The sequence below is a fragment of the Cervus canadensis genome, chromosome 6, assembly GCF_019320065.1.
Source record: "Cervus canadensis isolate Bull #8, Minnesota chromosome 6, ASM1932006v1, whole genome shotgun sequence".
Classification (NCBI taxonomy): Eukaryota; Metazoa; Chordata; class Mammalia; order Artiodactyla; family Cervidae; genus Cervus; species Cervus canadensis.
In genome coordinates, this window is record NC_057391.1 from 1,556,211 (window position 1) to 1,575,116 (window position 18,906).

The following is an 18,906-nucleotide window of genomic DNA, read 5'->3' on the forward strand; positions in this document are numbered from 1 at the left end:
AATTCTGTTGCCAGTATTTTCTGATAGAAGGAATTACTCTTCCAGTCAGTGCAATCATGCTATTTATCAGAAGAAACTTTGGACAATCAGAATGGACTTCAGAGCTGTGTCCTGAGCCATCTGGCCAGCACTAAGCAAGAAACTTCTTTGTCCTTTAGAGACTGAACTTTATCCCCAAGCACTAACAGAATTGGAATAAATGTTAGAATTACTCAACTTTGGTATGTGAAGAATAACTTTCTGTTTATGCACATGAGGGGACATTTTATAAAGAAAGGAAGCAAGTATAAGCTGTTTGCTCCCTGCCTCACTGACCTCTTCATTTTAACCTTGCTCTTTTTAGTTGGGGGATGTTTTTACTCTGTTTATTGATTTGTGTCCTTGAATTCAAAACCTTTGATGTAATTCATTCATTTATTCAATATTGACTGAATGCCAATGGTCCTGTCACCGTTTTAGGTGCTAGAATAGAAAGACATTTTTGCCCCAGTGGAGGCTGAGCCCTGGCCTTGAGATATGTTGAGGAGGAAGAAATTTTCATCCTAGGAATTGTCATGAGACAGATTAGCAGGAGAAAGTCAAGCAGAAGTTTAATAACATGTATACATGGGAGAGGCCCAGAAACAAGAAGTGACTCACCGAGATGGCCGAAACCCTGAGCTTAAATACAGTCTTCAGCCAAAGATAAAAGAGGATATTGGGAGTAGTGGTTTGAGACTTTCAAAGGGGAGGAAGGCAATTCACATGGATATGAAAAGCCAATATTTGGTAAACAAGTGTTTTCTGGGCCACATATGTAGACACATGAAGCACAGAGATGAATTTTAACAAACATATTTTGCTGGATTCCTCCCTGTCTATCACATTCAAACTATAGTGATCTGTGGTGACAGCTCCCTTCCTGGAACAGGTCCTCTGTCTACATTCTTTTGGGCAGTTAGGATGAAGGTGAAAAGAAACACTTCCTGAGTCTTCAGCTTCTTAAAAATAATCAACCTAGGGACTTCCCTGGTGGTCCGTGGTTAAGAATCCACCTTGCAATACAAGGGATGCAGATTCAATCCCTCATCTGCGAACTAAGATCCCACATGCTGCAGAGCAACTAAGCCCCTGTGCCACAACTAACGCCCGAGGCAGCCGAGATGAATAAATAAAATAAATAAATATTAAAAAAAATCAACCTAAATTAATCCTTGTGCCAAAGAGATGCATTTTAGGGTGGCACATATTGCTCCCCTGCTGGTATATGGTAGAACAGACCTGAGTAGACGGCACTGGGGTGCAGCACAGAGTAATGAGGCAGGAAAAAAGTTATTCCAAAGGGAAAACTTGATGTCGAATCTACATTTCTTTTTCTTTTTTTGTTTTGCTTTCCAAAACAAGTCACATATTTTTACTGAGTGCTCCCTAGTGCAAAGAACTAGTAATAGTGAAATATATTATGTAATTTAGTATGAGAGACTATGACATGTGTGTGTGTGTGTGTGTGTGTACGCGCATATGCGTGCGTGCTCAATTACCCAGTCGTGTCCGACTCTTTGCGAGCCCATGAACTGTAGCCCGCCAGGCTCCTCTGTCAGTGGGATTTCCCAGGCAAGAATATTGGAGTGGGTTGCCATTCCCTTCTCAAGAGAATCTTATCAGACCAGGGATAGAACCCTTATCTCCTGCATTGGCAGTCAGATTCTTTACCACTAAGCCACCTGGGAAATGCATGTCCATGAAAATGCAGGGAAAGGGGAGAGTGGCTGATTCTTGTTGATGTATGACAGAAAATCACAAAATTATGTAAAGCAGTTATCCTTCAATTAAAAAAATAAAGTGGCAAAAAAGAGAGGGGAGGGGAAATTCTGTTGAGGATCTGTAAGAATGTATTCTGGAAGGCATTCTTCTTTACAGCTCTGGAAATATAAACATGTCAGACATAGACGTGGAAATTGTTTCAATAGGACTAGAATCTACATTTCTTAAAGTGTCAAGAATGCCATAAAACAAATACCAGTTTTTCTATCATGCTTCTAACACTTTTCACTATAGCACTGAAATATTCCGAGCACCTATTTAACTCAGAAGCTATTATTCAGTCTTTTCTGCATGAAGGCAGTAATGATTCCTTATAATACAGTTTATTATATGAAATTAGTAAATTCTTAGACCTCAAAACATACTATGTACCATAAAATCATGATGTAACATAGTTAATCTACATTTTGAGGGTAGCTCAGTTCCCCTCAATTATCATTATAAAAAGGTTTCACCTTGAAGAAAGAGCAGCTTAATTTGTAAAACAGTCTATATGCTGCCTAACTTAAACAAAGACAGAAAAGCAAGAGGATGGGATGTGGCTTTGATGAAACACTGGCACAGAATACAAAGCAGCAGTGAGTCCTAAAGATAATTGCATTTCATTCTAATAATTACAGGTGATATTAAGTGTTTTAGGAAAGAATAACAGGAATGAATCAAGCCTGTCTTAGGCTAGCATTTTGATGTGAGTTTTTAAGCATTTCCAAGTTAACTAATTCCAAGTTAAGGAACACAAAATGTGGTATTTTTGGTTTTTGGCATGAATGCCTATGTTTATGGATACTATTTCTATATGTAACATGTATATGTTTATAGTGTAACCATGTTCCTTTTCAAACACTTTATTAAACCACCTTCCTTTCCTTACCTTAATCGTTAGGCTTCCAGATCTCCTGATGCCGTACCCTAGCCAGTGAATGTCTTTCTCAGGAATTTTAGAGACGGGAACAAAGACCATTCTCCCTCTCTCATTCCGCATCGCTGAGGCTGTGAGATGTGTACTGAGAGAGTGTTGGCATCCACATTTCTTATCACGTAGAAGATGAAACACGAGCCCAGAAGAACACAGACGAGAGTCCTTGGTTCCAGGTGTCCTCAGGTTCTCTGCCAGACTTCTGTTCTTGAATTGTGTTAAGACACCCTGCAATCCTGATTTCCTCTTTTTGGTTCAACTAGTTTGAGTTTCTGTCATATGCAGCCAGGCAATTTCTGACTATTGTAATCCTCACGACTATCCCGTGTGAACCCTTCCGTGACTGGAGGCTCTTCACTCAACTGCCTGAACTTTATGTTTCTGCCTTCACACTCTGCACAGAGACCTTCCCCAGTCTCTCCTTTTATGAGGTTCAATCCTTACTAGCATCCAGCTCAAGTTCCACTTGCCGTATATATCTTTTCCTAGTTACCTGGCCATCCATTGTATTATCGACACTTTTTTCTCATTAAATGCTCACTGATATTTTTCCTCAAACTGGATTTTAAACTCCTTGAGACCTGAGACAATATAACCTACCTTTGTGTCTCTCCAGTGCCTTAAACATTATATGTGCTTGATTTTGATAAAAATAATGTTGCCAACTGTTGTTTTATAGTTCTATGATAATTTTGAAAATACAATTTAAGTGGAAAATGAACTTAAATATAATGAACTCATGTTTGCTGAGTATGATTATTTTACTATTAGATTACATTAAATAGCCATAGTTCTTACAGTAATGTGCTTTATATAAAGATACTACTGTGTGATGTAAGCACACACTGCTTAGCGAGGAGGATGTGTTTTGGGAAATAGGACTGCTTGCAATGTCACATAAGGCTGTGTAACACGGCTGTCAACACTATGAGTTCCAGCATTTTATGTTGACAATACTTTCTCCATTCTCTTAAAATGAAGTCAAGACTGCTTCTGGGCCTGTTTTCTTTGATGTGTTTTTTTCAACAATGACAGATCAATTATCCCAAACCACAGAGATATTTATATTGCCATTCTTAATGTCTCTGTATTTCCACCAATCCCTGAATTGTCTGCCTAGCTTCATCCTATGTTTCCACATCTATTTCTTTGAGGGTAACATCTGCTGCCTTACAACTTGTATAAATACAGCATCCAACATACTTTCCTCGCTGTCCTTGGTGAAGTCCAACTCTATCACTTTCAAACATTTTGTGAGCCAATAAGAATAAAAATCTTGACCAGACCCAAAATAATTGGTGGATATAAAGACTGCAGAAAGAGGAAGCCATGCAGAACGTACTAGCTATAGGAAAGCAAGCAACAGACTCAGGTAAGGGTTTTTTCAGTATGTCAGTTGTTTAGTCACTAAATCATGTCGGTCCAACTCTTGGGACCCCATGGACTGTAACCCACCAGACTCCTCTGTCCATAAGACTTCCCAGGCAAGAATGTTGGAGTGGGTTGCCATTTCCTTCTCCAAGAGATCTTTCCCACCCAGGAATCGAACCTATGTTTTCTGCATTGCTGAAGTGAATTCTTTTACCACTGAGCCACCAGCAAAGTATGTCAGTATGTGTCTCAATTCTTGTTGGTTTAGAGCCTGTGTAGACAATACTCAGAGCATGGGGAAAATGTTCAGTGATAGAGAACTGAAATAGAGTGTGTACATATATTAATATAGGTGCATGTGATCTGGGAAAGCATTTCAGAAACAATTTGCTTTATTACAAATTAAGTGCGGATAAATAGCATTAAACCTGATAACATGAATAGAAAAAAGGAGAAATTAAAAGTAAATGTACACTCAATAACTTACAAGTTTGCCTTTTTTGTTAAATGCAAATGGAAGATTCAAAACTCAGGAGGTTGCTTTAGGCTTGTGCAAAGAAATGAAAGATGTTCAACATCGCGAATCATCAGAGAAAGGCAAATAAAAAATCACAATGAGATACTATCTCACACCTATAAGAATGGCTATCATCAAAAAGATCACAAATAAAAATGCTAGCAAGAATGTGGAGAAAAGACAACCCTGTTACACTGTCAGTGGGGATGTACATTGGCATAACCACTACGGGAAAGAGTATGGAAGTTCCTCAGAAAACTAAAAGTGGAACTACCATGTGATCCAGCAATTCAACTCCTGGATATCGATCCAAAGAAAACAAAAACACTAACTTGAAAAGATACATGCACCCCAGTGTTTGTAGCAGCATTATGTACAATTGCCAAGACATGGAAGCAACCTAGGTGTCCATCAAAAGATAAAGTGGTAAGAAGATTGGTCTTTTTACACACACACACATACACACACGAATACTACTCAGCTAAAAAGAAACTTTTCAAAAACACAGATGGACCTGGAGGATATTGTGCTTAGTGAAATAAGTGAGAGAAAGACAAATACTGTGTGTTATCACTTATATGTGGAATCTAAAAAATAAAACGAATGAATATAACAAAGCAGAAATAAACTTATAGATAAACAGAACCAACTAATGGTTGCCAGTGGGTACAGAGACAGTGGGAAGGTACAAGATAGGTTTTGAAGATTAAAGTGTACAAACTTCCAAAGTGAATGGTGAAAGTGTTAGTTGCTCAGTCTTGTCCAGGTCTTTGCGAACCCATGGACTATAGCCCACCACGTTCCTTGGTCCATGGGATTCTCCAAGCAAGAATACTGGAGTGGTTTGCCGTTCCCTTCTCCAGGGGATCTTCCTGACCCAGGGATGGAACTCGGGTCTTCTGCATTGCAGGCTGACTCTTTACCATCTAAGTCACCAGGGAAGTGACTTACAAAACTTCTATGTATAAAATAATGTACAAACTTCTAAGTATAAAATAAATAAACTGGCTGCCATCACCAATCTAGACCAGGTCATGGCCCCAGCAGCCCACTCCAGGTCTCACAGCATCCTGGACTGTCCCAGGAGTGAATAAATAGCTGTAAGAATGTATTGTATGGCACAAGGAATATAGCCAATATTTTATAATAACTTTAAGTGAAATATAATGTATAAAAATTTTAAAGCAGTGTTGTACCCTGGGGCATACAGACTGAGTGTTGCTCTGTGTGCACTCTCATTGCTGGGCCAGTACAGGATGATGTGAGACCTGGAGTGGGCCACTGAGACTAGGACCTGGTCTAGACTGGTGGTGACAGCCAGCAGCGCAGCTTTGGGAAGGCTGCAGTACTGAGACTGGGCCGGAACCTGGCTTAGGAGCTCATCCCTAGGGCTTTAGCGTAAGTATTAATCCTCTGGATGGAATGCTGATACAAGCACTGCCAGCACTTAGGTACATTTTGCTAATACTTACAAAATCAAAGTGTACACATGCACCTTGCAATAAAGCGTAATAGGGAATTACTATCATTTTTTTCAAAGAGTTTAGAATCCATGGGTTTAAAAGCTGCTACAACATTGCAAACAGCTACAGGCTTAGAAATACAAATTAATTTTAATGATTGCCCCAGTGGATGGAAAAGAACATTGTTTTCATATGTAGCATCAGATGAACCAATTACTAAAAAGGATGACAAGTCTAAGATTGACTTTTCCTTTTAATTGAAAATATGATAGGGTCTATAAGCAAGTATTCTGAATTATTTGCAAATTCAAAACCATTTTTGGTTTCTTGTACAACCTCCATTTCCGGAACTCTTAGAGGAAATACTTAAATGCCGTTGCACTAATTTATGTTTCTAATTAAACTGAGATGCATAAAACTGATTTGCATGAAGAATTAAATCTTTCTCTCTCTTTTTATTTTTTATTGTGTTTGCCTTTTTGAAAAATGTATCTTTTAAAAATGTGTTTGTTTAGGCCCGGCAGAGAGCGCCGCCAGAAGCGGACCGGGGCCTTCTACCCCGGGGCCCTGCAGGCCCTCCGGCCTCTGGTCGGTCGGTGAACCGGGGCCCCGGGCCAGTCTCGGGTGTGCTCTGCTGCGCGCTCGCCAAGGCCGCCCAGGACCCGAAGCGGCCGCGAACCTCTCCCCGCCCCACCCCCAGCGCCGCGACCTAATGGCGGCGGGCCCTCTGAGCCCGGATCCTGCCGACCGCTGGGCCTCTTCACGCTGCGCGGCAGGGCTTGGGCTCGGGCGAAGCCTCCTCCCGGCCTCCGAGAACGTGGCGCCGCCGGGCGTCGGGCGTGGCGGGACTAGAAGAATGGCGGCCTCTCTGACTCCGCGGAGGCCCGTTGGACCCCGGGCCCGGGAAGGATGGTGACGCCGGCGCGCCCACCCTTAGGCCTTGGGGCCGCGCGGATCCGCGGCCTGAGGTGACCGCCGCGTCCCGGTTGGGCGAGACCTCACCTCGTCCGGACAGTGAGGGACAACGGCCTTAGCGGGCCCGCGAGGTGAGCGGAGCCGCGGTCCATGACAAGCGGAGCGTTAGCGGGCCATCGGACGGTGACCGTGATGTCAGAAGACGGAAGCGGCAGAGTAACGTTCCCCTGCGGCCAGCAGAAGGTGCCCATGGCCCAGCGGCAGGATTTCCCGGCCGCCGCCAGAAGGCCTGTGTATATAATACGGAAAAGCTGCCCCCAACTCCCCCGCCACCCCAGCCTTTCAGAAGAAAACTTTCGTTGCATCTAGGCCTCCTAGATGTAAAGCGGTTGCCGACGTATGATAAAATAGTTAGAAAAATCACGTCTTGTAAATACCCATTTGTTTAAAACAAAACAAAACAAAAACTATAGAAAAGAAACGAAATGGAGTTGTTTGATTACCTCTAGAAGCAACTTCCAGAGCCACCGAGGTCCCCCGTTCAGGGGGTTGGAGGACATGGAATGGAAGACTTTGAGGAGGAAGAAGACAAAGTTCTATGACAGACTGGTCATACTCCGAAGACGTTTTCATACAACCATTGTTTTGTGTGTGCATTTCATTCCTCACTACTGTATATATAGTTGACAATAAGTACTTTTTTGAAATATCTTTCTAGATGTTCTGAAGTGCCTGATATGTGTTAAAAGTCGAGATAGTAAAAAGACATTTTGTAAATACCTTTTTAAAACTAATATGAAATGTTGGGGGGCGGGGGGTTGGCCAGACCACGTGTTTTGTGCACTGGTTGGGGGTCCCGGGTGGTGGGGGAGAGGAGAGGGAAGTGCCGACCTCTGTGCTGGTGTTTTTATGGTGAGGCAAGGTTAACCGTTGTCTTTTCTGTTCCTGCATTTTGTTTCACTTTGCTGTATATATAGTGTATATAATGGACAAATGAATCCTAATTTACAACATCTAGTCTTTCTAGATGTTAAAGAGGTTGGCAGTGTATGACAAAAATAGAATTAGTAAACAATACATTTTGTACATTTTGTGTTAAAAGTTTCTAGGAAAGATTGTCTTCTGAAAATTTGAGCATTATAGCCCCCTGGGTATGGTGGAGAGGGGAGAGAAGGGAAGGGTCTTAGGCTAGAAAACTCATATTTTGAAGACAATTTCAGATTATAACTGTTACATGTGGCAGTTTATTCAAGACTGCTCTGTATATAGTGGACAAATTAAGTCCTTATTTAAAACATCTAATCCACCTAGATGTTTGGAAGTGCCCCACGTATGTTAAATGTAGAGGTAGTAAAATATCACTTTGTATTTATCTTTTTGCTCAAATTCATAGGAAGTACTGTCTTTGGGAATGTTAAATGTTAAACCAGCTCTGTGAGCAGTATACTGTTGTCTTCACTTGTGCAGTGGTTTGAAGGAGGTGGGAGGGTAAGAATTACAAAAGGTAATACGCAAGTTGTTTCTCCCTGGGCATTTTCAGATGAAACCATTTTTTGTATGTTATGTGCATTTTGTTTTGCTGTGTATCTAGTGTATATCATGGACAAATGAGTCCTAATTTTGTGACCTCTAGTCTCTAGATGTTAAAGAGGTTGCCAGTGTATGACCAAGTAGTAAAATTAGCACATTTTGTACACTTTGTGTAGAAATTCATAGGAATGCTTGTTTTTTGTAAATGATTGTTGATATGAATTTATTCAAACACCTCTAAGCCTTACACATGCCTGTACTTGTCCCCTGGATTGGTGATGGAGAGAAGGAGGTGAGGGACGGAATGGTTCAGGCCAAAATGGTCATGTTTAGAAGATACTTCAGTTTTTTTAAGTGTGTTTATTTTTGGCTGCGCTGGGTCTTTGTTGCTGCTCAGCCTGCTCTCTGGTTGTGGTGCTGGGCTTCTCATTGGGGTGGCTGCTTTTGTTGTGGAGCATGGGCCCGAGAGCTCCCGTGGGTTCCCGGGTCACTCCCGGGCTAAAGCGCAGTCTCAATAGTCATGGTGCCTGGGCTTAGTTACTCTGCGGTGGTCGGGTCATCTCGGACCAGGGACTGAACCTCTGTCTCCTGCTCTGGCAGGCAGATTCTTTGCCACTGAGCCACCGGGGAAGCCCTGAAATTAAATCTTTTAAAGGTTTTCTTCTGCAAGAACTATTGGCTCTAGATGTACTAACCTTTACATTTCAAAACAATTTTTTTATCCCAATTTTGACACAGTCTAATAGCTCTTAATAGCTCTAATAACAGTGATGTGAGCTGAGAGATCCTTCTCACAATTAAATGTTGAAAAAAGTGATTTGTCATCTTTTACTTGCCAGGAACACTTTATGTGACTTTAAATTGTATCAATTAAAAATAAAGTATTCTAATGACCTGATAAATAAGTTTGCAGAAAACTGATCCAGCAAATCTTGTAATCAATCAAGATATTACATTAATAAAATAGTATTATAAAATTATGTACCAAAATATAATTTTTGTATCATTTGTAAGTTAATGTTGTTACTCATCTATTACTATATCCTTATTATGTTTATAAATAATATATTTTTAAAGGAAATAGCTTTATATTTTAGTAACTTTACAGTTTCTTCCTTCTTATTGAACAAGGGACCCTGCATCTTTATTTTGCACTGGGTTCCACAAATTTTGGAGCTAACCTTGCTCCCCAGAGTGGTGACTCCTCCACTTCAGTATACTCGACCTCTCCTGCCTTTAGGACAATCCTTGCTTTGAACACAAAGGATTGAAGATACTTTGGCTTAACTCCCTAAGAGTCAGTATTAGGTCACCTTGTTTGTTAGTTTTTCTTTGATGACAACTTCTTTCTTTTGAACATTGTCTCCTCTATACCTCAGTACAGGTACCTGCGTTTTTCTGCTCTTTTCTCTAGCCTCACTCCTAACCACTTTCCTATCACTGCCCCTCCAGGACAAAGGAAAGAAAATTGAGACATAGTCAGATGTTGCTATGAGGTTGATTATAGCAAATGTGGCAGTTTAGAGAGACTTAACTTTGAAGTAGAACCGTCTGGTTGAGTGGAACAGGTTCTGAAAAGGCAGATTATTTTGCTGTAGAAATCTCATAATTACTTGGCTTTGTTCCCAAATATATGATTTCTAGTTCTTTACCATAGTGTTATTCCTGTTTTTCATCATAATAGACTTTTGAGCTGGACATACGGCTGCCCAAAATAAAGGCTACATATTCCAGCTTCCTTTGCAACTATGTGTATCTCTGGTACCAGGTCTGGTCAATAGGATGTATGCTAAGATTTTAGCAGCACCAGGTAAATTTAGCAGGACTAGATAACTGGTGCATACTTCTTGCCCCTTCGTCTAGGATTCTGCTTGAAAAGTGAGTGTGACTTCTGGAAAGCTAACTTAGTAGGAGGATGAAGGGATAATGAGCAGAAAACTAGACTGTTCTGCCATCAACCCATAAAAGCAAGTTTCTGTGATTTAGAAAAAAGCATCCATTCTGTAAGTCCTTTATTGCCAGATGCAGGAAAACTGTCATAATAAATTAACAAATCAGTTTTGAATATTATGTGAATGGTATCCTAGAGTTGTGCAGTGTGCCTTTTCCATGACAAAACACAATAGCTTGGTCAAGGAGGAACCTGGATCCCTGAGGACCACAGAGAAGGAAGTTATAGTATCTGCCCTAATACACCTGCAGGTGGACGTTTATGTGTGAGAGAAACAAGCTTTCTTGTTTAAGCTACTATTATTTTTGAGTGTCTGGTATTTGAAGCTGAATCTAATCCTGGTATGATGGCCTGTGTATGTTGCTTGTCATTTTTTCATGTTCTGTAGCACAGTTGTTTCTCAAATCTTAGTGTTGATATAAATCACCTGGATATCCTATTGGAGTGCAGGTTCTGATTCAGTGGGTGCGGGGTGAGGTATTTCTAACAAGCTCCATGCAGATCACCATTTAAATAGGAGATATTCTTGAAACTACATTTACTGCTATCTCTTTGTGGGTGAGGGAGACATGTGTTAACCAGTCATTGTTAAAATGTAGATCATCGACAAATTTTCTCAGGCCTGATGAGAAAAATACCACATAGTATATTGCTTCATTTCCATTTAGAATCCTTGGGAGAATATTTCTCAATGTGTAATCTGTTGATCTTCTGTATTAAAAAAATTAAAAAAAAAAAAAAAAACACCTTCATAGGGTAAGTGGAATTTGTTAGAACGGTCATACTCGTCTCAAGGCAGCTATGAAATGAGAACACCTGAGGATGAGATCTTGGGCTCCATATTTTTTAACTAGCTATACAGGTAATTTTGAAGCATTCTAAATTTGAGAGCTATAAGCTCAAGAGAAAGGAAACGCAGGCAAATGAAGCTATAAGAGATCTGGCCAGCAAGACTTCTAGATGTATTTACTGCCTTGAAGAAATGCCATGAAGAAGTGGTGGGAATAGAAATTAAATGCATACTAGAGACCAGGAAGTCCCTTGGAGCCAGAGAGAATGAGCATGTCTATGGAATGTTGATACAAAACCAGCACAGGTAAATCCCAAAGGAATGTTGGCCAAATGCTTGTCACTGATGTTGAGAACTAAAAGACTGAAACCATCATTTTGACATTAATGTAAGGAGACCCATGTGTGCCGAAAGATAGGTTTATTTTACTTGATATCTTGGGAACACAAAAGAAACTAAAACAAAAATTTAGAACTGAAAATTTTAACTCCAAGTAGCAGATTTATTCTACAGTTTGTTGTTGGGCTTCACTTATTACAGTTGAAAAATTACTCCTGGAAAACGCCTAACAAATCTACATTGTGCACAGTTTAGAAAAGAGATTTTGAAGATCAGGTTTAGAAAGAGGAAACAATTTGAAGTTTTTACAAAACGTAAAATGGAAAGAGAATTTTCTCTGTAATTCTATTAGGCTTTGTTCCTAATGAATGTGGAAGTGCAATTCATCTTTAGTAAAACTTTAATGAGAGACAGCAGGAGTTTTGCCTCATGCTTTTTCAGTATGGAGCAACTTTCCTTCACTAATCCCCACTCTGTCCAATCCACCACCAGCTTTACACAATGACCCTCTAGTGAATGAAGTAGATATTTTGAACTGTCTCATTCACTCCAGTCACTTCTCCAGAACTTGAATCCAACCTACAGCATGTATAAAACTGGTCCAGTCTGGTAATAGAGACCTTATTCCTTCCCATGGATATTTTCACTCTTAGGAAGAAGATCCAAATTTATCTCCTCATATATTTTACCCATTGTATGTCAAACTTCTGAGGGCTGCTTCTACAGGACACCCCTTTAAATATTTAAAGAGAGCAATCAATCTACCTTCTTTCTTCAGGCTAAACATCACCAGTACCTTTGCATTTAGGTTGTAGAGAACAGAGGAACATTTATCTCCTTTATATAGCTACTGTATGTCTATTAATACAACTCAAGGTCATATTAGTTTCTTTTCGGAGGGAGAGTCACATGTTGACTTATATTACGTTTGCAGTTGAGTAAAATATTTATGCCTTTTCTACAAATGGTTCTGTAATATCACTGTCTCACTGTCTTGTACTTTTGCAGTTTGGTTTTTGAATTGGTTGAATTTCATCTTCTTTTGTTCCATCCAGCATTCTGGCCTTCTAGCTTTTTGCCTCTTATTTCTGCCATTCACTGTATTTGCTTCCCTTCTCAGCACCATGGTCTGTAGATGTGATGAACAAGAGTTCCATATTTTTAAACATGTCATTGGACAAGCAACATTCTGTGTTCTACCACTGGAAATCTCTTTATAAGGCTAGCAATCATCCATTAATTAGTCTCTGATGTCACTTTTCTAGTTATAGATTATCCTAAATGTCCTAGTTCTGATTCACATTTCTCTAACTTGACTATAAAAACCTTGGGGGAAACTTTATTAAATTCCTTTATACTATCTGGATGCATTTTCTATCTATAACATTTTCTATCTATAACATTTCTATCTATAACATCTATAACAAGTCATTCCTATGAGTCCATCAAAATGTTTTTTTCTAAATAACAATGAATTTTTTAAAAATTGACTTGTTTTTCATGAAAATCTTTACTTTTCCACCAGGATGGAGGAGTGGTTGATGGTGGTGTGCAGGTTGTGAAGGGCCCTGTGACTCTTGCTAAATTGTTATGGCTGTTTTGGACACAGCAGGAGACTTCTGCTGTTGAGCAAAGAAGGAGCATAATTATGGAGCTGGCCAAAAAACCCAAATGAACTTTTTGGTCAACCCAGTACATCTAAGTATGATGTATGGGCTGGTGGCTGCCCAAACCCTGAGAGAAGCTGGGTAACCAAGGATCTGAAGGAATGAAGCTGCATGTGTAGTGTCCATAAAACACCAGGAGGGAATGCTGAAGCCCAGGCCGTCAGTTTTTTGTTAGGGCATATTTTCCTAACTACAGTGATGGTATTGAAACATTGAGGAAGCTCCTTGAGTATCAGAGTGGAGGCAAGTCTTCATTCTTAAGTAAAAATCTCAGTCCTTGCAACTGCCTCATTTATTCTAACTGCTCTCATTGTGAGCAACTTTGAACGTTCATCTGTCCCCCTTTCTGTGTAATACATTCTTAGATATTTTTAAATAGTTTTCATGTTTTATTCAAGCTGAGCATTTCCAATTTCTGTACTAGAAATGTTCACTTAGTGTTATCAGAAATAAGGGAGTAATTCTGTCTGCAATAGAGTTTATTAAAAAAAATGTGAATTCAATTTTCATATTTTATTTTCATCTTATTTTTTGAGTCACTAGATTTTAATATATTAGAAAATTTCCCCTGAAAGGATCATTTTTAAAATTAAAAAAACAGCAACAAATTTAAAAAGTATGAATGATATCTCCCTAAATTTTCTTTCTTCTGAACAAAGATTTTCATGAAACAAAATCTCCATTAATTAAACCAGTGGAAAATGAAAAAATTATGATTATGTTACTAAAACAAGCTTGTGTCTGCTTGCTCACCTCACAGCAGAAGTAATCTACTGATACCAGGTTGTAATGGAGGAAATTAGAGGTTTTTTGCAGGTACCAAGTAAGGAGTATACAGGTGGCTCACACTTAAAGGACCAAAACTTCTCAATGGTTTTCAGAGAGGATTTTTAAAGGCAACATTTGGGGTGAGGGTTGCAAGGAGGCAGGACTTTCTTCTGATCGGCTGGTGGCAGCCTGACAGAGCGGTGATTCAGGAATCTTAATCAGCCTTCTAATTCCAACCAGTCTGAGATCTGTGTGCTTGTGTTCAGCCTCTAGTCACCATCCAATCCCTGGGTGGAGGTCTTGGTTCTTGCAGAATGATTAAAAGATATGCATTAAACTGTTACATATATCCTTTGAGGAGGAACTAGTGTCATTAATTTTCTTATTTAACTGCTTTTCCTTTGTTTCTGCATTCCCTCACTTACCCAATTAGTAGTTACTTGAGTCGGCTTTCTGGAAATCTGGGAAGGCCTTGAAGACTAAAGCCTTGTTCTACAAATGACAGACAGGGGACACAGAGGAACTTTTATACTTGGGAGGGCCCCAGAGGGTCCTGCTTGGTTTCAGTTCCCTGTTTCTTTGATAGTCCTCAACCTGAGGGAAACGGGGGGCAGGACAAAGAAGGAGCTGCTGCTGCTGCTAAGTCGCTTCAGTCATGTCTGACTGTGTGACCACCGGGCTCCCCCGTCCCTGGGATAATACCTCGTAAATTTGGCAAGGGAACTTGGTTTTATGGGGACTCAGTTTCAATTAATTAAAATGGCTTTAGCATCACAATGTATTTGGTTTCAGCCTTAGTTTTCTGACATAGAATATTAGAAGGAAAATGTGTGCATGCTCGGTAACTCAGTTGTGTCTGACTCTTTGCGAGTCTATGGATGGTAGCCTGCCAGACTCCTCTGTCTATGAAATTTTTCAGACAAGAGTACTGGAGTGGGCTGCCATTTCTTCTCCAGGGGGTCTTCCCAATACAGGGATCAAACCTGTGCCTCCTGCATCTCCTGCATTGGCAGGTGGATTCTTTACCACAGAGCCATCTGGGAAGCCTTTTCAACACACAGATTTTGCAGTAGATTCTGCTATTGTCCCACCTACCACAATGGAAGTAACTAAAAATCTGCAAAGATGGGCACAAGAAAGGACAGAAATGGTATGGACCTAACAGAAACAGAAGATATTAAGAAGAGGTGGCAAGAATATAAGAACTATACAAAAAAGATCTTCATGACCCAGATAACCACGATGGTGTGATCACTCACCTAGAGCCAGACATTCTGGAATCAGCCATAGGTATACATATATCCCCTCCCTCTTGAAGCCTCTCCCATCTCCCTCCCCATCCCACTCCTCTAGGTTGATACAGAGCCTCTGTTTGAGTTTCCTGAGACAGACAGCAAATTCCCATTGGCTATCTATTTTACAACCAGTCCATTCTAAAGGAGATCAGTCGTGGGTGTTCATTGGAAGGACTGATGTTGAAGCTGAAACTCCAATACTTTGGCTACTTGATGCAAAGAGCTGACTCACTGGAAAAGACCCTGATGCTGGGAAAGACTGGGGGCAGAAGGAGAAGGGGATGACAGAGGATGAGATGGTTGCATGGCATCACCAACTCAATGGACATGAGTTTGAGTAAACTCTGGGACTTGGTGATGGACAGGGAGGCCTGGCATGCTGCAGTCCATGGGGTTGCAAAGAGTCGGACATGACTGAGCGACTGATCTGAACTGATCTATTTTACGTATGGTAATGTAAGTTTCCATGTTACTCTCTCCATACATCTCATCCTCTCCTCCCCTCTCCCCATGTCCACAGTCTGTTCTCTATGTCTGTTTCTCCACTGCCGCCCTGCAAATAAATTCTTCAGTACCATCTTTCTAGAGTCCGTATGTATGTGCTAGTATATGATATTTATCTTTCTCTTTCTGACTGACTTCACTCTGTATAACAGGCTGTAGGTTTATTCAGCATAGCCATCTTGCCAGGCCCAGGTCCTGGAGAAGCTGTGCTGATAGTAAACACTTTTTCCTGCTCATTTCCCACTACCTCTGACTTGTGACTGTTAGAAGAAAAATGGGTTGGAAAGTAGAGACAGAGGATAGTAAACTTAAAATGTTTTATTTATTTATTTTTTAAATAGTCAATCCCTTGCTTTAGCCCATGTTTTCTGCTTAATTATTCTCCTTTCCTTCTCTCATTTCTTGAATTTTGCCTTTATTCTTCTTTGATGTTTTTCCAGTCTTATCAAATCTATATATTTTATTTTGTTACTGCAAATCATTTTTAGAAGCAGAGAGGTATTAATAAATAGCACCATAAAATCTCATTAGCACTATATCACTTCTCCTTCACTTAGCACTTTATCTCAATGCCACGTTTTTTAAAAATCACAATTTCAAATTCAATACCAATCATTTCAAGTATTTACAACCTAATTGTAAAATCTAAGTGTAGATTAAAAGCGAAATTGATTACAAAGAAGTGGTGACTTGAAGTCATTATATTTTATACTTTTAATTTTATTTTAATCAATAGATATCATTCACCAGGGAATTATACATTTCTAGTCTTTTACCACCTTTATTAATCTCTTGCTAACAGTTGATTTCTTAAAAACAAATTTTTGCTGCAGTGACATTAGCATTAATTCCATGTTCTTTCTCACCCAATTTTTAATGATGCTCATTTCTTTGTGATATGCTTTTCCTAAGAAATCTGGATCCTTAGTATTTTTCACCCTTTGAGTGAAGGAGGTCTTCTAGACTGTTATCTGCACATTTCTACGTCTGATCACTGACCATGGTCCATGGGTTGGTCTTTTAAGGAGACCTTTAAGAGCCTAGTTGAGGCTTAGCTTGGGAGCTCCAGCCTGTACTCACATTTCCTCAGCTGCCCATCCTCCTCATTTACAAAACCCTGACTTTATTTCAAGAATACTGGTCCTGCTTAGGAGACCTATCAATAATTGGAATGTTTGGGCCTTATTTGGATCTCAGTTCAAACTCTCTAAATACACAACCTACACACATGGACATAGATACAGTCACTGATACATATTTATGAGGTAGTTGGAAATATTTGAATACTAACAGGATATTTGTTGTATTAGTTCAGTTCAGTCACTCAGTCGTGTCTGTCTGTTTGCAACCCCATGAACCACAGCATGCCAGGCCTCCCTGTCCATCACCAACTCCCGGAGTCCACCCAAACCCATCTCCATTGAGTCGGTGATGCCATCGAACCATCTCATCCTCTGTCGTCCCCTTCTCCTTCTGCCCTCAATCTTTGCCAGCATCAGGGTCTTTTCCAATGAGTCAGCTCTTTGCATGAGGTGGCCAAAGTATTGGAGTTTCAGCTTCAACATCAGTCCTTCCAATGAACACTCGGGACTGATCTCCTTTAGGATGGACTGGTTGAATCTCCTTGCAGTCCAGGGGAGCCTCAAGGGTCTTCAACACCACAGTTCAAAAGCATAAATTCTTCGGCGCTCAGCTTTCTTCACAGTCCAACTCTCACATCCATATATGACCACTGGAAAAACCATAGCCTTGACTAGATGGACCTTTGTTGGCAAAGGAATGTCTCTACTTTTTTTTTTTTTTTGTCTCTACTTTTTAATATGCTATCTAGGTTGGTCATAACTTTCCTTCCAGGGAGTAAGCGTCTTTTAATTTCATGGCTGCAGTCACCATCTGCAGTGATTTTGGAGCCCAAAAAAATAGTCAGCCACTGTTTCCACTGTTTCCCCATCTATTTGCCATGAAGTGATGGGACCGGATACCATGATCTTAGTTTTCTGAATGTTGAGCTTTAAGCCAACTTTTTCACTCTTCTCTTTCACTTTCATCAAGAGGCTCTTTAGTTCTTCTTCACTTTCTGCCATAAGGGTGATGTCATCTGCATATCTGAAGTTATTGATATTTCTCCCGGCAGTCTTTTTTTGGGGGGGTGGGGGGGAGTACGGAGTTTATTTTATTATTCTGAGTCTGGGTTTTGTTCCTTAGATGTCCCCACTCCTGGATGGAGGTGACTCTTGTCACCTCCCTGAGTCATTGTCCCACGGGCCTGCTTTTGATTGTTTTCCAGGTTCAAAGTGCACTGAGAAGGCTTCACAGTTTTAATACTTCCTAGATGCTCAACTGAGGTAAAGTGACAAAATGACCCCCCCCACCCCCGCCCGCTGAAAAAAAATAAACCCCAAGCCCCAGGCAGCTGCTGCTGCAGCCGTTATGAAAAAATAATACAAAGTCTTCCTAAAAAATAGATTACACAGAAAGAACCCAAAGGACAGAGGGGCGTGGGGAGGGGCAGGGGCTGCTTCAGCCACTGGCAAGGAGCCTGGGGAGAGGCCCGGAGTGGGTGCTGAGATGAACTTCAGGGGGCTGGGAGGCCAGGGGACTCTGCCCAACCCCCTCTGCGGCGCCCCCCAGCAGCTCTGGCTCCCAGACCGCGGCTCCCCTCCCTCTCCAGGGACCCTCCCTTCACCGTGAGGCCTGGTACTTGCTTCTCACTAAAGTGGCTTCAATAAAGAAAGGAAAAGACCCAAAGCGAGTCAGAGCTGCTGTCTGGCCCCTGGGACTTACGCCCCATGGGAGCAGACCTCTCTCCCTTTGGGGGTTTGGATAATTATCTATACCTGCTGCTACTGAAGCAACCCCCTGGGGGGTTGACGGGCCCCAAACTCTCTGTCTGCTCCCGGGAACACGCGCCGGGAACACGCGTGATGGGCCACGGTTGGGGGGGTAGCCTGTCCTCCAGCCCAGCCTCAGAGGAGCTGCAGACAGCGGAGTGTGCATGGGGGTGGGCCGCGGGAGGGGGGGGCAGGTGCGGGACGGGGCGCAGCTCACACGGGCCCATGAGCTCTGCAGCTCATGCA

General features: G+C 41.1%; 1 protein-coding gene across 1 annotated transcript; it reads left to right on the top strand.

Moving 5' to 3' along the window:
• Positions 1–1,126: 1,126 nt before the first annotated feature.
• On the top strand, positions 1,127–13,612 carry LOC122442946 (bcl-2-binding component 3, isoforms 3/4-like). Its single transcript, XM_043470624.1, has 2 exons — positions 1,127–4,091; positions 6,586–13,612. Exons 1-2 carry the CDS (start codon positions 4,049–4,051, stop codon positions 6,984–6,986), a joined length of 444 nt encoding a protein of 147 aa, XP_043326559.1. The 5' UTR covers positions 1,127–4,048; the 3' UTR covers positions 6,987–13,612.
• The last annotated feature ends 5,294 nt before the right edge of the window (positions 13,613–18,906 follow it).